The sequence below is a fragment of the Monodon monoceros genome, unplaced genomic scaffold, assembly GCF_005190385.1.
Source record: "Monodon monoceros isolate NGI ecotype Baffin Bay Population unplaced genomic scaffold, NGI_Narwhal_1 Super_Scaffold_3, whole genome shotgun sequence".
NCBI lineage: Eukaryota > Metazoa > Chordata > Mammalia > Artiodactyla > Monodontidae > Monodon > Monodon monoceros.
Window position 1 is genome coordinate 32,461,259 of NW_021703780.1, and position 22,895 is coordinate 32,484,153.

At 44.4% G+C, this 22,895-nt stretch overlaps 2 protein-coding genes across 2 annotated transcripts in view; one reads left to right on the plus strand and one right to left on the minus strand.

Moving 5' to 3' along the window:
• BICRAL (BRD4 interacting chromatin remodeling complex associated protein like) overlaps positions 1 to 9,880 on the minus strand; it is an 82,845-nt gene extending 72,965 nt beyond the window's left edge. Inside the window, exon 1 of the mRNA XM_029243823.1 lies at positions 9,818 to 9,880. The gene's annotated coding sequence lies outside the window, so the exon portion shown is untranslated. The remainder of the gene's footprint in view (positions 1 to 9,817) is intronic.
• LOC114907822 lies at positions 2,013 to 20,012 on the plus strand. The gene is made up of 2 exons (XM_029243828.1): positions 2,013 to 8,411; positions 19,361 to 20,012. The coding sequence occupies exons 1-2, from the start codon at positions 7,985 to 7,987 to the stop codon at positions 19,645 to 19,647; spliced, it is 714 nt and encodes a 237-aa protein (XP_029099661.1). The 5' UTR covers positions 2,013 to 7,984; the 3' UTR covers positions 19,648 to 20,012.
• Positions 20,013 to 22,895: the final 2,883 nt, after the last annotated feature.

Sequence of the window (22,895 nt, forward strand, 5' to 3'; positions counted from 1 at the left end):
TCAACTGATGGTGGTGGCCCTAACACTGTAAAATATTATTCGAAGGAGAGCTGAATACCAACTCTACAATAAAAAACAAGAAATCGGATAAATAAACTAATTATCTTTTTTAAAAAATTACAATAAAAATCTGAAATCACTGCAAGCAACTGTTAAAGATGGGTGATTTTAATACATACAACAGCAGTCTTAACATTCCTTAGTTATGTTCAAAATATTTAGTCTACATAACAAATTTTGAAAGTCTCTCCCATATGACATTTACCACAAGATTCTGGAATTCTTCATCTCCCCAAATTAGGCTTACCACTAGTAAGTAGTGAGAGGGCTGGTTCTCACTGGGAAAGAAGGAAAATTCAGGTTAGCTCTGGCAGCCTTGCATGAACTCATGCACTACCTCAGACTGTTCAGGGACCAACTTAACGATCAAGAGCTGTAGGTCAGCCCCAGTGAACTAAAAAATCCACAGTAAGAATGTTTCATCATCTTTTATTACTGTTGTCCATCAGGGCTCAGCTTTCTCACAGGGTCAAAAAGAAAAGGAAAAAATCCTTCTGACACGTTATTTTACTGGCCTTATATTCAACCTACAGTATGGCCTCTTTAAAAGAATGTTTCCTTAAAGCAAATCACACTTTGTACGTTTTAAATCCAAATCTGTACTTTGCTTACACTGACAACATTCCAAGCAAGGGAACAACTTGAGCTGTACCATATCATGTTTAATTAAGGTTCTGTTCTTTTTTCCAATTAGGATTTTTGCTAAGTGAAAGATATGATTCATAATCCCTGATTGCTCCCAAGTATAGAGCTTGGGAGCAATACTATGCATGTCTGACTCACCATACTATGCAAATAAAAAACTGAATTATCTGCAGAAGAAGCAGAATAACTGCTCTGACCTAAAATTTGACTATCGACATAAGATTCTGGGTTAAGATTCTGGGTTTTTTGATCACCACTTTTATTTATCAATAAAACACTACTTTTCTCTATTCCTCCTATTGAAACAAAGGTCACCCAATTTTAATTTTAAAACCTCAAAATGTTTAACTAGTAGGCAGTCATTTGTAGATAAAATCTTATACATGGGCTTAATACTAAGGGCAAAATGTATCGTGCATGGACATGCAGTATATATTCAAATCCCAGCTCTACCGCTTAGTAATGTAACCTTGGGCAAGTTATTTATCATTTCTAAACCTCCGTTTCATTATCTATAAAATGGAGACAAACCTACCTACAGGGTGTTGTCAGAATTTAATAATACTAAACACCCGTCAGGGCCCGAAATAATGTTAAGGTTTAACAATATTCTTTCTCCTTTCCCCCATTTTCTTTCTTGTGAAAATGTTACAGTCACAGGTTGGGACACCTGTGACACATGTTTAATTTCTGATGCTACAAGGAAGCACCCTGGATTTCAGATGAACTGAAATAAGCCTTTCCTAGAAAGGCAATACCGTTCATATCTCATTCCCTCACATTTAGGATTTTTATTTCAGGTAATATGAATGTTCAATGTGTTTGCAAGATAAGCCAAAGAACCCACAAAAACAGAAAATGTTCAATTTTCCAACTTTATTAAAAAGAAATTTATAATTAAATAACAACTATATAAAGTTGATTAGGATCACAGGGAAGGGGAACCTGGGTTTCAGATCTGGTACAGTGAGGTCTCAGGATCTTTTCCTGAGCGGAAGCACATATGAGGTAAGGGGGAAAAAAGATCAAGCTGCCTCTCCCCAAGGCCTCTTTCTTCCACGTTCCCAAACTGGGTATGTTGCCAGCCCTGAGCACTTGTGAACTGCACTACACGTGGGCAAGCCACCCCAGCAGAGCCGCCTCGTGGGCCCATCTCCATTCAGCGAGGTACCACTTACAAGGTTTCCCTTTTAGGGCTTTCAAGTCCACACCTCCTGCCTTCTCTGTCAGCTCTCCCACTTCACATTCATTTAACATCCACCCCCCCTCACCCCCCTGCTTTCTGCCAGCCCCCTCACCCACTGTATTTTCCACTTCTACCCTAGAACATTATTGATCACGAGAGAACCATGCCATGCAGATGTAACTGGTACGTTGCTTAATTCATGTTGCCTCACTGCAGCTAAGTACCCTTCCTTTCATCCACCTTCCCCACATCTGACACATTCCACAAATTTACTCCCCTCAAACTCAAAACCTTTTGCCTCTGCCCCTGACAAATGACCTTGCTATCTTCCCAGGAAAGACCACAGACCTCTATTTTGTTTTGTTTTGGTTTTTTGCAGTACGCGGGCCTCTCACCGCTGTGGCCTCTCCCGCCGCGGAGCACAGGCTCTGGACGCGCAGGCTCAGCGGCCATGGCCCACTGGCCCAGCCGCTCCGCGGCACGTGGGATCCTCCCGGACCGGGGCACGAACCCGAGTTCCCTGCATCGGCAGGCGGACTCTCAACCACTGCGCCACCAGGGAAGCCCCAGACCTCTATTTTGAATCCTATCATCTACCCTGCTGCTCTCCTCTTCTCTAATTTTACTTTACTGTTACTTATTCTGTAGGCCATTTGGGGAACAGAGGAACCTTATGAAAAGAATGACAGCAGTCTGAGGAAAGAATAGAGAAAGGGAGGTTAGGGAGAGTGCTACAAAGTTCCACTTGGTATTATCTGAATTTTAAAAAAAATGACTTTCCCTGTTTCTCTCCCTTTAATCTGATTTTTCTCTTACCCACAGAGATCACAATGTACTATAAGGCCTTGCTGATTTCTACCTATCTCAAAAATGTTTTTTTCTTTGGTTCCCACCATTCTACTCTAACCTGGGTTGTCTAAGTATTTAGCCAGAAAATGTTTACTAAGTGCCCAGCTTGTTTTAAATGCTATGCTAAAGGCTTAGAATAAGTGCGTGAACAGGGAAACATAAGATTTCATGGTCCTACGCCAGAACCTCTGTGTCTACAGGTGACTGTTATGCCTACTCAAGTTTGGGACCATGATAAGAGGGGATACTGTCTCTTTAGCCTCAATAATTTGAGATATGCTTTCTAAACCTTTCTTCCATAGAAAACACAGTACTTTGCAAATAGTCCAAGGCAGTGTGCAAGTAACATCTGTACCTGCCACAAACCTTTAAACGTTAATTCTTTTTCTTTCTTTCTTTTTTCTGGCCGTGCCATGTGGCTTGTGGGATGTTAGTTCCCCGACCAGGGATTGAACCCGGGCCCTCCTCAGCGAGAGCACAGAGTCCTAACCACTGCTCTGCCAGGCAACTCCCGAATGCATTTTTTTAAATTGTGGTAAAACATACATAAGATTCACCATTTAAGTGTACAGTTCATTAGCTTTAAGTACATTCACATTGTTGTACAACTGTTGTCACTATCCAGCTCCAGAACTTTTTCATCATCCCCGGCTGAAATTTTCTACCCATTAAGTCACTTTTTATTAACCAAAACTGATTTTCATGGTTAAATTCTTCACCCCCCACCCTCATTATCCTCTCTTGCTTTCCTACCCAAATAACATCTCAAGGTTCATCACTAATCACACCCTTGCAACCACCCTCAATTCCCTAGCTCCTCTCTTCCTATCACAACTGGGGGGCCAAACTCCAATCTTGGTTGAACTGATCACCTGGTTGCTTTTGCTTCCCTTGTTATAGCTGAACGTTGGTGGCAGAAAACCACACAACTAACTGGGTCGATTGGTTTCACCTTAAATTCAGACCTACCCCCCACCTCCAGCCACTCAATAATGCCCAGCCACCCTATCTGGTGTCTCAGTGAGTTCACTTCCTGCTGTCCAAGGTGAGGTGTCCTCCTTATCTCAAACCATCCACACCCTTTCCTCCTTTACTTTAGGTTGCTGGCCCTGCCTCAGACTTCACTGAGAAAACAGAAGCCACCAGAACAGAAAGCCCTATATTCTATCTCCAATTCCTAAACCTCCTTGCACTTGTGCCAATTTTTTGCCTTCTCTCCTGCTACACTGCAAGATGACTGCAAGTCATCTTGCTCCCACCAAAGGCAAACCCTCTTCTTGTGTTTTGAATTCCTTTTCTCCTTCTGAAGAATTTTGCTCCTTTGGCAGGAATTCCCTGGTGGTCCAGTGGTTAGGACTCGGCGTTTTCACTGCTGGGGCCTGGGTTCAACCCCTGGTTGGGGAACTAAGATCCCACAAGCCGCGCAGCGAGGCCAACAAATAAAGAAAGAAAGAAAGAATTTTGCTCCTTTGGTAGTCTTATTTCTCTTCTGCATTAGTCTCTCCCTATTAGATATTCTCGCTAGCCTACTTGAAAATGCTCTGCTATTTCCCATCATTTCTTAAAATGCGCTTCCTTGATCACACCTCTCCAACCACTGCTGCGCAGTTTGTCCTCGCTTTACGGGAAAACTTCCCCAACAAGCAGTTTACATTCACTTCACTCCCTTTCTCTCAGTGCATTCCAGCCTGGCTTCCATCCTCTGTGCCACTGAAACTACTTGTCAAGAGAGCCAAATCCAAGTGGAATTCCTCGATCCTCACTGTTTAACTTCTCAACAGTATTTGGCAGAGCAGACCAGTCCTTCTTTTCTTGAAAGGGATAATTCGCTCTCCTGCTTTAATGCTTAAACTTCTCGGTCTACTTTACCCAACCTTTACACACTGGAACTTTTAGGGCTTGATCTTAAGTCTTCCGTGACCACAAATGATCTCAACCAGTTCCATGACATACTATCTCTGTGATAGTGACTCCCAAATTTATGTCCACTCCACTCAGCTCAACTTGAATATTCACTGCCTACTCGACTTTCCACTTGGATGTCTCACAAGTTTTTCAAAAACCTAAAAGGTTCCACACAGAACCCACCCCTCACACCTCTCCCTCTCCTGGTGTTCTCTACAAGCAATTGGCACCACCAGCCACCAAAGCTTAGGCCAGGAATCTGAAGGCATCCTTGATTCCTCCTTCTCTCTCTCCACAGCCAACCCATGAAGAAAATACTCCTGATTCAACCTCCAAAACATATCTGAAACCCACCATCTACTCTGCTCCATCTCCACTGCTACTGTACTTGTCTAAGATACTATCAGCCTTGAGCTGACCATTGCAATAGTCCCCTAACTGCCCTCTCTGCTTCCTCTCTTGCTCCACAGAGCAGCCAGTGATATTTAAAAACAAAAACATATCATTGTCCTAATTAAAGTCCTACAATAGCTTCTCATTTTCATTAAAATCTCAAAACTCCCACAAGCCCTAATATAAGAGGCCCTGCACTCTCTCTCTCTAGGTCACTGCATTCTCCTCCTGCTTTTCTCTTTTCTAACACCCGCACCCTCTGTGCCTAAAGGTCTTTGCACTTGTTCCCAGGCCAAGAATGTCTCCCCAGCTTTTCACATGGCTAGCACAAGCTCATGTGTCAAGTCTCAGCTCAAATGTCACCTTTTCAAAAGGGACACTCCTTGACTCTTACTAGCCAAAACAGTCATTCCCTACAACACACTCTTTTAGACCCAACAGCTTATTAACTTCTTATAAATTTTCTTAACCTGTAATTATCTTGTTTGTGTTTACTTATTTCCTGTTTTTCCCACTATACTATAAAGTCCATGAGGGCAGAGATCTTGTCTGTCTTGAATTTCACTAAAGGCTACTTTAAAATAAAGAAGATACTCTTTCCCTCTGAGCAGGTTTATTTTAGATTTCCCCTCCTTTCAAGCTTTATTGGATTTTAGTCAAAGAAAATAATTACTCTGGCATTTACCATGAAAAACAAGGGGAGAAAAACCACATGACACAAATACTAGGACTCCACCCACTCACTAGTCTAGACTGGACACAGACTGCACACAGACTGCACACAGGTATCCAACAGTTGCCCCTTATAAAACTTTTCAAAATGTAGAAGGACAGAGGAACGTGGATATACACAAAGATAATATAATTTTGACATCTGCATCAAAAATCAAAGTTTTCAACCATTCCCCCTAGCAATCACTAAACACTTTAGAATAAAGAAAGAAAATCTTAGAATTTTAGAATAAGGAAAGAAAAGCACAAAATAACTAAAATACGTAATCCTTGCTCCAGAGAAGTTAATGATTTCCTCACTGACTCGGTTCTCATTTTGGTATCGTTGGCTATTCATTACCTGCTCTGGATGTTTCTTCCTGACCTTCTGTTTCTTTAATACATACTCTGTTCTTATCAAGTCTCAAGTTTAGAATAACTTTCCCATCCTACTTCCCAAAACCCCCAAAAAATACCTTCCCAATTCAAAATCAGAAAGAACCCTTCCTTTCAAGGATTTATCTCTAGGTTTTTATTTCAGGATATTTCCTACCCTATTCCTAAATTCTGTATCAACCCTAGATTCAATTCTATCAATATTTTTGTTGCATAGCTGTCTTGACTAAACTAGATGGCCCGGCTAGACCTAGAAGCCAGTATGTTATGTAACTTGTACTAGAATGAAATTATATACTTTAAAATATATACTAAGATTTTAAAGGCTTGCAATACTTAAGTTTTCTTTCTGTAAGAAAATCATTTCAACGATTTGATAAATGGCAGAGGAGAAAAATAAAAATAATGTGAGCAATAAAACTGTGCTGAGGGCTTCCCTGGTGGCGAAGTGGTTGAGAGTCTGCCTGCCGATGCAGGAGACACGGGTTCGTGCCCCGGTCCGGGAAGATCCCACATGCCGCGGAGCGGCTGGGCCCGTGAGCCATGGCCGCTGAGCCTGCGCGTCCGGAGCCTGTGCTCCGCAACGGGAGAGGCCACAACAGCGAGAGGCCCGCGTACCGCAAAAACAAAAAAACAGAAAAAAACTGTGCTGAAACTCAAAATGATATAGACCTCGTCTCATGTTCCAATTCAAGAGAGCCAGCAGCACAGTCCAGAGTGTAGTACAGCGATGTTTTGAATGTGTATCTGTGTCACAATGGAATCACCTGGAGAGCTTTGGAATAACACAGAATCCTACATATTCAGGGGATCCTGGATGAGCCAGAATTTCAAAACTGGAGGGAGTTAGCGGCATTGAGAAGTTGAAAGCAGGAATCTTAAAACTGAGACTGCCTAACACATTAGACCTTTTGAAAAAACCTCAACTGTCCCTGACAAATGGATGTTTACAAATCTGTATTTTAAAACATCTCCCCAGTTGATTCTGATGCTCAGATTTGGAAACCACAGATACAGAGCCAGGAACATGGCTTTTGGGATCCACTGTCAATTCTACCACTTAAAACTTCGAGACCTTGAACAATCCGAATATCTTGGCAAACATTTTTAGTTCCTCCCCTGGTAAATATATACAATTCCTGGCATACAACAGTGTTCAACACATGGTAGGTCTTATAGGGCCTAAAACATCCACTATAGTATTTGTAAACACAAGCACACACCTAATGGTGCCACTATGTTACTTTTATCCACCAGAAATTAACTATTTACTTTCCATCTCGGTGGACTCCTAGAGAGATCAGAGCTTTACCGACGTTTTTCCTCCTCCCAATAATCTTTTCAGTAACAATTGAAAACAAAGTTAAAACCCACACACACCTTGATAAACAGCTACTACAGGACAGATAAATACTTATATGAATGCTTCTAAGGAAACACTTTAATGAGTGGGGGAACTGATAAGTCTTGTATGATCAGAAAGAGATGAACCAAAACACAGTGCTTTTTTGTTTGTTTTTAGAAAGGAAAAGGAAAAAAGTCTCCGGGGTGTTTCAAGGCGAGTTTAATTTTTCAGATCAGAGTTCTAAGAAACTATCGTAATTTACTACCATTTGGAATAGGGGATATGAAAGCCAAAAAGAAGTTTCAAGTCACTGGAACCCATCAGCTTCCCACAATTTGACTAGAGGAAAGTCTCTCCAGGGTTGTGATAAGACAACCAACTAAAAAAACTAACATAGGGTACCTATACAGAACCACGCTACTAGAAGGCAGGCAGACACTGTCCTCGACTCTTTTTTCTGCAATTTTGTAATCTGGTTCGACTTTACTCTCAAAATGAAGTGGAAGAGGATGAACGAAAAGCCTCCATGCCCTGCCCGAAGCCGGGCCGGGGAAAGCAAAGCCGTCCAGGTTCAAGCCGTAGGAAGACGACGGGAAGCCCTCACCTCCAATTTTGACTGGGGCGGGGGCGGAGGGGGCTGCGGGTTCAGGGAGGGAACCCCTCGGCTGCAAGGCCCGACCCTCAGCCCACTTCCTTCCTCAACGCAAGTGGTAAAAGGAACAAGATGCCGCCGGCCCCAGCCCCTTCCCGCTCCGAGCCGGCTGCCTCGCCTTTCGGGTCTGGGGGCACTGGGAAGGACCAGGCTACTCGGCCCCGGGCCCAAGTACAGATTTCGGCCCCCAGAGCGTAGCCCCCATGCCCCGGACCGCCCAGCGCTGGGGTCGGCAAAGCGTCCCCGAAGGGCGCCGCCCGCGCCGCCAGGTAAGATGGCGCCCGCGGAGCAACTGCGCCACCAGCCCTGGCGACGGGCCAGGCCCAGCGCCATCTTAGCGCCTTCCAGCTGCCACCCCCCCACCCCGACCCGCACAACCCCCGCAAGATCCTGCGTCCGGGACGATCCGGGGCGCGAGCCGCGTCGGGCCCGCGCACTGTCGGCCAAAAGAGTGCCACCGAGCCTCTCGTGTCTTCGGACCGGCCGCGCAGGCCCCGCAGGAGGCGCCTGGCTGGGCCGAGGGTCCTCCGCGCGGCACAAGGGCTCGTCCGGGCCAGGCCGCGGGTCGTCTGCGGTGCTTTGGACCCAGGCAGCGAAGCGACGGGGAAGGGCCAGTCCTGCCGGCAGGCGCGCTCCGAGAACCGGGCCGGACCGGACCGGGGAGGCTGACCAGCCCCGAGCTCTCCCAGCCGCGGCCGCCCGCACAAGCAGCGGGAAGGAGGAAGCCAGGATGAAAAATAAACCCCGTGCAGCCGCCGCCGCCTCCCTCCCACCCGCTCCCCTCCCCCTCTCGAGACGCGGGGTCCATTTTGCCGAGAAGAAAGAAAATGCGATTCACACCCAAGAGCTTCCGAGAGAGAGAAGAAACGAGGGGGGGAAAACCGAGGGGAGGAGATTGGAAAAGCTTATTTTTCTTCCTCGCTCGCCGTCACTCCTGGCCCTCCCTGCCCCTGCTCACGGCCCCGCCGCGCCGTCCTCCCCTCGCCGAGCCCCGCTCCCTCCTTCCCGGCTCCCGGCGGCTCCGGGGGGTGGGGGGGTGGGGGGCGGAAAACACACTCGCACTCGCGCACACAACTAATTTTAAACCGGCTCAATCAATGAGTCATTAAACGGCTTCCCTCCCCTCTCCTCCCCACCACCAACAGCCACGCCATCCCCCTTCCCAGGCTCTCCCTCTCCCCGCTCCAGAAATTTGCATCCGCGGAAAAGAAAAAAAAAAAAAAAAAAGGCGCCGGGGCCCCCACCCCGCCTAGGCGCCCCCAGCCCGGCCCCGCCGCCCCCTGCCCGCCCGCGCCCCCGCCCGAGACACTGAACTTGGTCTTCCCGGGGCCCGGGCATCGCTGGGAAAGGCATAAACACTCGATTCCCCTTTTCTCCGTGTCCATTAAACATCCACCCACCACCACCATCACCCACCCACAAACCCCCCCCCCCCCAAAAAAAAAACACAGCCTTAGCCAATAGCTCTCTGGGCTGAAACCTAATATCCTGGTTTTGGCAACTCGGTGTTTAATTTGCTCCTCTTTCTTTTCTGTCTGGAGATATATCTCCAGCTCCCCCCCTCGCTTTTCCCCTCCCCGAAGGAAAGAGGCAGAGGAAGGAGGTTGTGTGTGTTTTTTTTTTTCTCCTTGAAATTTTTATCACAAAATTATAATACACTCAAAGGGAAACTCACCGTCATGAAAAAGCAGTGCCTTGTCAACGGGGTTTCTGCGCCATCGCACCAGGGGCGGCGGCGGCGGCGGCGGGCGCGGGGCGCGGGGCGCGGGCGCGGGAGCTCCCGGCCGAGCGGCGCCGGCCACACGCGCTCCGCTCTCTCTCTTGCTCACCCCCGCGCCGGGCGGCGGGCGCCCGCTCCCCGCGCCCGCCCGGCCTTCATGCTCTGCGCCCGGGCAAACCGCTCGCCTGCTCGTCTACCTCCAAACTTCGGTTCTCGCCTAGCAAAAAATGTGAAGATTAGGATTTTTTCAATTAAATTTTTTTTTTTTTTTTTTAGAAAAATCAAGCTCCAAAGCTGCTAATTCCTGTTTCCTTTGGGATTCTTTTTAACTTCAAGAAATGCAGTGGTTTATTCAAGAAACAGGGTTCTTGGCTTTTTTTTTTTTTTTTTTATATCTACAAGATGCGTGCTATTCTCCGCAGGCGCCCTACGCGCGCACACACACACACATACACACACACACACACACACACCAGTTTTAGCTGAGGGGGGGGACGCCGATGGGGGGGGTTTAAAAACAAAAAACAATATTTGTTTAGAACTCTAACTGGAACATGTCCCAGTACATACTTTTTGCATCTGCTTTAAAAAAAAAACACAAAAACGAAAACATAACTTTTAATTTAGTTATTTGGCAAATAACTGATTCATTCCAACTTTTGATTCTAAGCTTTCCTTTGCAACACCCTCTTTCCATTCCAAAATGCAGTGAAAACTTATCTGTAAACCTGTATATTAACATTAAAACAAAAACAACAAAAAAACTTTAGCAGCCAAGATGAAGGTGAGGAGCTAAGTAAGTCACTCTCAAAACATCCAGTTCCCACTGCTTTCTCTTTACTGCAGATAATTGTACCGCCACATTTGTAGAATTTTCATGACGTGATCCCCAGTCTTAAAAAGAGAGCTTCCCAAACATCCAGTGAAATAGAATAGGTTAAAAAAGAGAAAGAGAGAGCTACCCAACCTTTTAACATTCTGTAGTCCAAGTATAATTACCACCCATTTTTAATATCAAATCTCAAACCGAGACGTTTCCATAAACCATCCAGCATCCAGAGCATTTAAATAAATGTTAATTATGACTGTGGATTGGGAGTGGGTGCCTTTGTGGTTTAGGTTAATTACATTTACTTTTCCTGTAAATGCCCACAAAAATATAGTGGGGGTTTTGTTGCCTTTTATTTTAAATAAACATCATGGTAAAAGATAAATTGAACAAAAATGTGATTCAGATTTTAAAAAATACATATGTAAGCCCCAGAAAAACTCTAAAATTATTTTTATTTATTATTATTATTTTTTGCGGTACGCGGGCCTCTCACTGTTGTGGCCTCTCCCGTTGCGGAGCATAGGCTCCGGACACGCAGGCTCGGCGGCCATGGCTCACGGGCCCAGCCGCTCCGCGGCATGTGGGATCTTCCCGGACCGGGGCATGAACCCGTGTTCCCTGCTTCAGGCGGACCCTCAATCACTGCGCCACCAGGGAAGCCCTCTAAAAGTATTTTAAATTAGTTTGTAATGCATATAGCAATGGGGTCCTGCTGATAAACAGGGAATCTCAAACCCATATCCCCCAGCTATTTGTTGAGTTCTAAATACAATTATCCCTAGATTTAAATTACTTAAGTGGAATTCGTTAGTTTCTAATATAATAATATCCCCTTAGCATTAAAAAACATAATGGTAGAACACCTTGTTTGCTTTTAGAAGGATACTGTAACTATGCTATTTTATTGCACAAGGTAAGTATGTCAAGGTTGGCATACAATGTTGTCATATTTAAGATAGAAGATCTTTTTAAAAGACAAAACATATCTTGTTCTAGTAACTGCCACTCTGTCACTCACAATGTGTGCTTTGTATTTAGACCTGCCTCAATAAATACAGTCAGTGATTTAGTATCACATAGTATCATGGAGGTGTTTTCTCAGATGTCTGTTGTGTTCACATTCAGCCAAGGTCTTCCTGGAACAGTAGTCTTTGCATAAATTTGCATATTTCTCTACACTTGACAGTTGGACCAACCAGTTTTCTAATTGGCTTGGGAAATTTTAAAACCTGTTTTAAAGTGCCTTTGGATTGGCTGGAGTTTAATTATAATACACATTTTGAAGAATTACATTTCAAAAGAGTCCATAGATTATTCATTGCAATTAGGGCCCACCAAGCAAGTTTTACAGCTGTTGCTCCACAGCTCCAATGAAATATTAATGGATTTCAGAAAGCTGTTCTCCCAAGTAGGCCAAGACCCCTAAGAAACACAAATCTGACTTTAAGAGATCACCTAACAAAGAGGTGAATTCAGGAAGAGGATAGGGCATGGCAGGCTTTTTCATGAATGCCCAAATATAAGAGCACTAACACTTACTGAGGGCCTACTGAGTGCTGCCAGGCATTATTCTATATACTTTATTCTTATCTTATACATTATTGCATGAACCTTAACACAAACCGATAGAATCATGTTTAATTACCCAGATTTTTGCAGATGAGTCTCCCAGTGGTTTCTGTAATTTGCCTGAGGTCATCAGTCTAATAAGGGCTGGGGGAACCCAGGCATGGTTGACTCCTCAACTCACCCTCTCTTCAAGGCCCAAAAAGGATCCTAGGAACAAGCAGTCCTTGATGTTTCGATATAAACCAAGTTCAGTGGTGTGGTATAGGCAGAGGGGACCACCCTCTAATTGGGGAAGACCTACTTTGAGAATGCCAGTTGTCAAAGGTAATTTAAAATATTTCAGGGGGGGTCAAAAAATATTGGGACAGCAGTGGGGAGAATCTCAGATTCACCAGGTAACATGAAAATCGATATCATTTAATAATAAAAAACAACTTCTTAAATTTTTTTGCATGCAAATAAAAAAATGTAACATTTTAAAAACGGGATATCCCTTTGTACATAAAATTTTAAGTTATGGTTTATATAGACAGGATTTTGGTATCTGAATGTAAGATCAGGAAACTTCTAAAGAGGAAAGTTCTTAAAATGGCTTGACTATATGCAAAAGACTTTAATTGTATTGCCTACAATTTAATTATGTACAATTAAATGTTCACTCCTATGATACTCGTCTGTGTATGTGACCTAGAAAGAAGGGCAACTGGACGCAGGAGAAAAAGAAAAGTTGTAATCATAATTGATACATTCTAGCATGTGTTTGGGCCTCTAAATAAAAAGGTCCAATGTCCACATAACAAGTAAAAGTGGAAATGTTCCTCTTTTTCTGTGTTCTTCCTCCAAATGTTCCCCTTGGTTGGTTGGCTGTTCTCAGAGGGGGAGAATGCAAATGCTGGAGATTAAGTGGTGATATGCATGACCAGATGTGTCCAGATGTGACCAGATCACAGAAATCTGAAATATACCTGATAAGTTAGTAAGTGCTCTATACAGTGTTTGTGACATAAAAAATTTAAAGTTCTCAATGTGCATAAATAAGGTAGTTACTTTTATTTGTACCTCTTGAGGTACTTATATTCTGAGACTTAAGGGCACTGGCTGTGTACTGAGACTGACCACAGTTCAAATTCCACCTTTGTCACACACCAGGTGTGTGGCTCTGGGCAAGTCACTTCACCCCACAGAGCTTCAACTTCCTCATCTATAAAACCGGGATAATTATAGTACTCACATCTGAGAGTTATTTTAAGGATTCGGGAACTAGCGCACATAAAATGTTTAGCATGGTGCCTGAAACATAACGAGAGGTCAGTATATTCAGCTCATCTTCTATCGCCTCATTTTAGTTATGTGTCGAGTTGAACCATGTGAAGTCTTCCCATGTAAATTTCTAATGGCAATCTCACATGATTCCACCTAATATATCTCTCTCATGTTCTGTCCAGGATAGGGAGCTCCGCAAAGGCTTTTTATTTTCTAAGGGCCTAGCAGAGTACTTTGTATACAGTTAGCTCTCAATCAGTACTTGTGGGATAAAAGAAAAACAGGCCCAATCCACAAGATGTATAAAAACGTAAGAAATCAGGGACTTCCTTGATGGCTTAGTGGTTAAGAATCCGCCTGCCAATTCAGGGGACACAGGTTCGATCCCTGGCCCGGGAAGATCCCACATGCCTCGGAGCAGCTAAGACACAACTACTTAGCCCACACGCCACAACTACTGAAGCCCGTGCGCCTAGAGCCTGTGCTCTGCAACAAGAGAAGCCACGACAATGAGAAGCCTGTGCACCACAACGAAGAGCAGCCCCCGCTCGCTGCAACTAGAGAAAGTCCGCGTGCAGCAACGAAGACCCAACACAGCCAAAAATAAAACAAATAAATAAATTTATTAAAAAAAAAAAAAGAATCCGCCTGCCAATGCAGGGGACACGGGTTCGAGCCCTGGTCCTGGAAGATCCCATATGCTGCAGAGCAACTAAGCCCGTGTGCCACAACTACTGAGCCTGCGCTCTAGAGCCTGCGAGCCACAACTACTGAGCCCGTATACCACAACTACTGAAGTCCGTGTGCCTAGAGCCCGTGCTCTACAACAAGAGAAGCCACTGCAATGAGAAGCCTGTGCACTGCAACAAAGAGTAGCCCCTGCTCGCCGCAACTAGAGAAACCCTTTGTGCAGCAACGAGGACCTAACGCAGCCAAAAAAAAAAAAAAAAAAATTTATTAAAAAAAAAGAATACAAGAAATCAGTGTATTTCTACCTAGATACCTATATATTAAGAGGGTAATACAGTAAGTCTCCCTGAACCACATAAAACCATTGCCCAGTTGATCACAGGCAGTATCGCCTAACGGCTTAGAAGTTCTTCCTCTCCCTCTCTCTCTCTTCCTCTCTCATCAAGTAGACCTTTATCATTGCCACTTTTTAGCCATGTAAACTTGGCCTATTTTTTTTTTTAACTTCTCTCACCTCAGTTTACTCATATGTATAGTGAAGGTGACAATATGTATATCTCGGGTCAGTAGCAGGGAGAGTTCAATGATATTAGGATGCAAAACCCTTGTTTTAGTGCCTGGTATAGAGTAAACATTCAATATTAGTTGCCATTACTGTTGTGGTTGTTAATACTATTATTAGAAGTAAGTGGGGACTTCCCTGGTGGCTCAGTGGTTAAGAATCTGCCTGCCAGTGCAGGGGACACAGGTTCGAGCCCTGGTCTGGGAAGATCCCACATGCCGTGGAGCAACTAAGCCCGTGTGCCACACATACTGAGCCTGCACTCTAGAGCCCACAAGCCACAACTACTGAGTCCGTGTGCCACAACTACTGAAGCCCACATGCCTAGAGCCCGTGCTCTGCAACAAGAGAAGCCACCGCGATGAGAAGCCCGTGCACCTGCACCGCAACGAAGAATAGCCCCCACTTGCCGCAAACAGAGAAAGCCCACGCACAGCAACGAAGACCCAACACAGCCAAAAATAAATTAAATTAAAAAAATAAAAGAAGTAACGTGGAACTGTTTTCAAAGCAATGGTAAACAAGCAAATTACTGGAGTAATTACAAATGTTTTCAATAACTTGCCTACATTATTATTTTATTTGATACATGAGTATAAACACTTTAAATCATCTTTGTAGAGACTAAGGCTATTCTAGTCCTGACACATTTCAAGCTGGTTATTTTCCTTGACAGACTTTAAAAAAAAAAATCTGAACTCCTACAAGCTTCTAGTACAAGGATAAGGAATATAGCAGAACTGTTTAAAAAAATAGAGGCATCGGCACTCCCACTGGCCTTGCTGTCTTACACATCCAGCCTGTTTCCCCACAGAGTATGTGAGGGGGAGGATAGTCATCAGGTTAGGAGGATGCCACACACATGCCTTGGAGGTGCCACTCACCAGCTCCCAGGCCCCTGTGATGCCAGAACTCCCAACATCTCCTCAACAGAGCGTCCCTTCCACTCCACCACGCCCAGGAGGATGGTGGGTTGTAGAGGCAGTGGAAGAGAGGTCTCATAAGCTCAGAATTTGGTGAGAAGGTCAGCCTTCAAGATAGGATACCCATGCAAAGGGGCTTGCTCAATAAATAAATGTCAGTGTCCTTTCTGAAAGTGAAAGTAAGGCATCTGAAGAAAGAACCACCCCTAAAAGATGACTTGTAAAAACAAGTCGAATACAAATAAATAAGTAGGTACAAAGCAGGCACCAAGATATATCCTCGACACTGAAGAAAAACAGTGAAGGAGTAGAGACACTGTATCACCTCCACAAGTATTTCGATCACATTACGTGAGCATAGTAAAGTTAATAAGGCAACTGTAGAGCTCCCATGAAATACCCCTCAAACCATACAATTCTCTCTTTCCTAAATCTTCTAATTACTAGGGCCATTTTCCAGGTACTCTGATACTGAACAAAGGTACAAGTACTTTTGTACCCAAAAAGGTTTAGACACCTCCCTCACTGTAAGTCATACTAATCAACCAGCAGTTTGGGTATACTGGTCAGTCCCTTGTGAATTAGATTAACTTGAGTCAGGTCTAAGACAGCAAGGAGGTTGTTCAGAGATGGGCAATCAGAGCAAATGACATGTACTCTCAACATATTTTAGGATCATGTATGATTTCTTCTTATTCTCTCATCTACCTTAACCCATGCAACCCACCTCCAAAATCTCCCTCAAATCCAGCCCCTTTTCGCCACTAACTGCCTCACCTAAATTCAGGCCCTTACCTCTTGCTTCGCCTCCCGATTTTACGTCCCTCCAAGTAATCTTCTATCTAAATTACTACCCAAAATCACCTTTTGAAAACCCAGAGTTGTTTATGTCACACCTCCATTAGCACCTCACTGCCTGGGGAAGTTTATTAGAAATACAGATTCTCAAGGCCAAACCCATCACCAGAAAAATGGAGTTTCTGGGGAGAGCTGAGGCCCTGATATTTGTACTTACAAGTGGTTCATTAGCTCCACCTGTCTTCCCAGGAGCATCTCTAGCCGCTCCTCTCCTGGTACCCTGCAGTCCAATCACAGAGAAATACCTATCTCTGAACAAGAACAAACTCTTCTCCATTTGGGCGTATCCTTTTCCCTCTGCCTGGAATGTCCTTCTTCTTCTGGGGCAAGCCCACCATTCTGCAAGGTCCAGTTCAAATGCTACCTCCTCTGGGAAGACTTCCTCCACCCCTATATCAGTGGCTTCAAAACATCGTCTGAGATTCAACTTCAAGAAATAGATTTCACATTCCAATGCAATAGATATATAACTGAAATGAAGGTTTCAGAAAACAATATCTAAACTTACTATGGAGGATGTAACTTGATCTATTTCATCCTATCATCCCATTTTAAAAAATGCTGTTGGCCGCCTTATACATCATGGATTTCATGATCCACTAAGGGAGGCAACATTCATTTGAAAAATACTGCTGAAAGTGAACAAATGACCCCCTTCCCTATGCATGTGATATGTACTCTATTATACTGTTTATCACACTCTACGGTAATGATCTGTTTACAGTCTGTCTCCCCCTCCACTTCCCTCCCCCCAACACGCACACACCACAAGGAAGTCAGCATATCCTTGGGCAGTTACCCAGCCGTTGACAAATGCGGAAATGAGAATATTGAAGAAGGAATAATTTAATTGCTTTTGCTCATGTCTAATTTTTTTTTTTCCATTTCTGGTTATGGTTCACAGCATAGTCTATCAGTGATTCCCATGAGCCTGGAAATCATATTAGCTTCAACCCTTTAAGTTAACAGCAATTTTTAAAAAACAGCCATTTGTACTTCAGTACAATTTAACCAAGGTGTAAATTTTTCTTCCCCTCAAAAATAAAAACCACATATAGGCAAAACCAACCAGAAAATATTCTGTCGGGTTGCTAGCTTGCTAAGATAGTACAAATGTGGGCAAACAAATCTCTTACTTAAGACACTTAGAAGCAAATATTCAAAAACCTCAAAACCCTCCTTCCGTACCACTTCAGAAAGGAAACCCCCCTCCCTCAGGGCGGGTGCAGATATAGAGGCCTTTCTACCTGTGCTGCCTAAAGCTCCATGTCTCACTAGGCTGTCCCCATCGACCCAAGCACATGCAAAAAGTAGGGAAAAAAACCCAAAAAAACAAAAAGAAACCAGACCAGCTAAAATGAACCACAGCAATGAACCTAAGCGGCAAGTTCTGGTGCGAACTGTACCTGTGATGGATGCGCGGGGGAGACAGCGGACTCGCAGGGGGAGGGATTCTTTTTCTGCAGCACGTGGCTCCATCGACAGGAAACCTGCCTGCAACACCCCCCAACTCTGCACACCGCTCATTTGCAGCATCGTCATTTGTGTGATGCTAATTTGCTCAATGTCCTCCTAAACGTACTGAGATTCAGTGAAAATATATTGTGGGCTTGGAGGAGCTGGCCCTAGGACAGGCTGGAAGTGGAGGAGGGGCCATGTGTCAGTGAAATGTTCTGGGGGCCAGAGGATGGAGCAGGCAAGTCTTTCCAAGGAGAGAGGGGAAGAAGGGTCACTTTAAAGCTGGGTTTTAAAGGATGAATAAGAGTTCTCCAAACCATGTGGGGAAGGAGAGGAGAGAGCTCCAGGTAGAGGAAATTTATGTGGGGGAGTCATTATTAAATATGAATGAGGGGGGGAGCTGCAGACAGGTAGATGGTGAGGGGCTTTGCTGCTCATGGCAGAGAGTCTGTATGACCCTTTAGGCTGCCACTTTCCACTCTGCAGGTCACAATGCAATAGGTTGTGAAATCCATGAGATTGTGACCAGCTTTCACAAAAATGAAATTGCCTAGAATAGAAAATATTTGAATATATTGCAGGCACTGAGGGTATAAACTCTTTTGTGAAATTTGTTCCCAATATAAATGTGTCTATGTATATACTGGTTTGTGACATAAAATGTTATTTCTTACTGTGGTGGTGATTTAAACTTAAAAAAACAAAACATCTGGGCAAGAAAGGGATCCATTTGAGGATGATTAAATAAGAGACTGCTATGAACAGATGTGAATTTCATGAGGATAAGTGTGATAGCTCAGGAGACACATGGTGGTGTTTTTAAAAGGTATCCCCTGGGCTTCCCTGGTGGCGCAGTGGTTGAGAGTCCGCCTGCCGATGCAGGAGACACGGGTTCGTGCCCCAGTCCAGGAAGATCCCACATGCCGCGGAGCGGCTGGGCCCGTGAACCATGGCCGCTGAGCCTGCGCGTCCAGAGCCTGTGCTCTGCAACGGGAGAGGCCACAACAGTGAGAGGCCCGCGTACCGCCAAAAAATAAATAAATAAATAAATAAATAAAAGGTATCCCCCACCAGACAGTGAGCTCCTCAAGGACAGAAACTCTGTGTCACATAGCTCTCAATTCCTAGCACCTGGCACACAAGAAGGCACTAAATAAATGTTGATTGAGTATGGTAACTAATGTTCAAGAAGATTCCCAAAGAACCTCATCTCCTGGCATCTCCACCTTTGTGTATCCCCCTCCCACAGCATACCGGGGTTGGTCTGTGTGACCAACAGAATAGGGCAGAAGTGACTGTCACTTCTGAGGGTAGGTTATAAAAGGCTGCAACTTCCATTTTAGGTGCTCTTTCTGGAACACTCGCTCTGGGGGAAGCCAGCTGCCATGTCCTAAGGATACCCAGCCTATGGAGACACCCATATGGCGAGGAACTGAGGTCCCCAATAGCCAAGAGCCAACGAGGAAAGGAGGCTTCCTCCCTGTCACGGAAGCGAATCATCCCCCAGCCCACCCTTCAAATGATTACAGCCCCAAGGGACAGCTTGACTACAACCTCACGAGAGACTCTGAGGCAGAAACACCCAGATAAGCTGTTCCTGGGTTCTGGACTCACAGAACTGGGTATATAATATAATAAATGCTTATTATTTAAGCTGCTAGGTTTTGGAGTACTTTGTTATACAGCAAAAGATAACAAATACAGGGAATTACTCATGAAGTCTAGAAAAGCTGAACAATAATACCAGTATACTAGACTTATCCAGGGTTGACTACCATTTTTTTTTTTTCCTCTAAGAATCTATCATGTCACATTTTCAGCCTGACTAGATTAGGAAAAGGCCTCTGACCCAACTTGGACAAATGGGATCCTCTCTTCTAGTATTAGTACTTGAGACACAGAAACTGGGTCAGCTGTGAGAAGCAGACTGTAAGTCTGGAAAGACTAGGGGTCAAGGCCACCATTTTGGAGAAGTTATAATGGGGCCCATGCAAGTGGATGGGAACAGAAAGGCCAATGTGTCTGGAAGAAGAAGAAAGCAGATTCTCAGTGGACATGGAGAGAGGGAAGTGGGGAGGGGAAACTGTCTGAGATATTCTAAGTCCCTGGAGGTCTGGCTGCCTTTCTGGTATTAGGGTTGGAAGATTCCCCTTCCTTATAATTATTTCCCATTTTACTTGCTCATTGATGACTGAGTGCCCTTTCTTGAAACCAAAAGATCCTCGAATACGCCTCGGGCCAGCTTCTCCCCAGTGCTGGCAAGGGGAGTGGCTCCTCCTGCTGTGGCAGGCCAAGGATCTCTCCAGAGAAGGGCAACAACTGGCCAGAGACTAAGCTGTGTTATTACCGCTATGCAAAAATGGCTATAGATGGAGTAAAAGGTCCTTTCAGACCATCCAACTCCTTTTGCCTTAACTCCATTTTCACCAAATAATCCTGTGATTATCAATGTACTTCAATTTAGAAAGCTGTGTTCTGGCCAGCTGAATTAATCATTCGAGTGGTTGGGTAGGTTCATGCCCATTATAAATTCACAGATTGGTTTTCAAGTACAAATCATTCTGGAGTAACCTCCATTTCATTTCCACTGCCCTCGGTCAAGCCCTGTCATTTATCCAATGACCCACTACAGTAGCCTCCCATGGCACTAGCCCTGTTCCAGTCCATCCTCTTCAACTTCTCTTCCTAAAACACAAAGAATCCGATGCCTTGCTCTCTGCTCAAAACCTCTGATGGTCCCCGGTGCCTTGGGAATGACTGCAGGCAACAGCCCTATCTTCCACCACACCCCTTGACACTCCTCCTGACTCCTTCTTGTCACGTGGCATTATTCCAAGTTCCTCAAATGCAACTGGTACCCACGCTGCTCTGCTCCTGTTCTTCCCATAGCTAGCATCCCTTTCCTCTGGGTACCTCCCCTGCCTGCTCACTTTCCCTCACTCCTCTCTGTGCCCCTCCTCCCTCTTCCCTTTGTACTTCCACAGAATTTCCTCTCTCCTTTATAACACACACTGCAGTCGACCTGACTTATAATTAGTTGTCTTCTTGTCTATCCCTGTATGGTGAGCCTCAAGGAGACGAGGACTAAGCTCTTTTCATGTTTATCTTTCTCTCATCCCAGGGCCAAATAAAGCATCTTGCATCAACACTTAAACATTCATTGAGTGTTTTCTGTATCCAGGTGATGGAGGTAGCAGGCACTCAACAAATGGCCACTGAATCGATGACAGTCAGTTAGGTGGCAAGAACAAGTTTCCCCTGGGCCTGATGATGTTCAGGTGAGGTGCCCACCTAGCCTCTGCATGTGCAGAGGTGAGAGAGCAGAGTCAGACTCCTTGTGACACCCACGGTGCAGCAATGAATGAATGAATCTCAGCCTCACTTTTTTTTTTTGAATAAAAAGCGAGGCGCTATTTCTCATATCCTGATAAACTAACATGCTGCTCCCCTTTTCTTTTCTTTCCCCCTCTTTCTACAGTTGCAATTATGACTCACAGGCACATTACAGAATGGAAGCTTTAGGTCAACAACTACTGGAGAATGGGAATGGGGGTGACCTCCACAGTTATATAATTTACATGTTCTAGAAGAAGGGCACGTGGGTCAACCCACAAGTGACTTCATTGCCCCTCTTTCAAAAGAGTCAGCATCGACATGTGAAGGAAGAAGCAGAATCTGGTCCTGATTTGTCCACTGATAATCCTTCTCCTGTCCCCAATTCTTCCTCTCCCTCCCAGAGTTGTGGGAAGGACTAGCTCTGGGAAGACATGAGACAGACAACCCAGAATCCTAAAGAAAATAGCAGAGAAAGTCACACAGTCATTCCTAAAGCAATGGATCAAGAAGTATCGGAATTAATAAGCAAAAAAACAACCCCCTCAAAACCCATACACATGTTTTCTCCTCTTTTTAAACAAAAGTGAAGATTTCTACATTCTAAATTTCTATCTTCCAGAGGCTATATATTAAATGAATATTGCCTCAAATCAATGCTTACCCCACAGGTTCTAAAAACACAGCAAAGCATATTGCATAGACCCCTGACAGCCTCTAGAACTACCTACACAAAGCACCAGGAATCACCAACTTGTAGAACACCGGAATACCCGCAGCAGCTTTGGCTCTCTGGGGAATCACACTTCTGTAAAGAGGCTATCTTTCTCAGCTTATCTTCAGATCCCAAGTTTCACTCAAACTTCACCTTTCACTTCGTGGTCATTCACACAGAAACAAACTTTTTATTACTTTAAGAGAATTGTGCTCTTAAGACAAAGAATAGAAAAACTCTCATGCTCTGTTGAAATGCAGATGGAGGGCAGGGGCCGTGGCTCACTCATGAGCTAAATCACTGTCTCTCCCCAGCCACAGGCCTTCTAGGATGTGCTCAGATTTGTGCCCCAGCAAATTTCAACTTACGACAGGTCACGGACCACTGGATCCCTCTCAGAGAGTGGCACTCACACTTGTCAGAGCCACACGTGCCTTATGCTGTAGCTCCCGTCACACAGCCACATCCCTGAACTTTACGTGCCATTGTTCCCACAACCAAACTGGCATCTTTTACAAATAAATAAATAAATAACAAATTGGCATCTTTCACTTTTTGCAAGCAAAGGTTCATTATCCTGACAAATGAAGCAGGAGAAAGTATCTGCAGCACAAATGGGTTCCCACTGTGCATCCACATTTCCTTATCCTTATCACATCAGAATGACACAAAGACGTCGCGTTATCCATGTCAATGAGCATGTTTGAACACCATAATGTGCAAGGCATCAATCACCACACCATTTTTTCCAAACTTTTTTGACCATAACCTATAAAAAGAAATACATTTTTATCCTGCAAGTCATGTATATGTATATGTAAAATGTATAT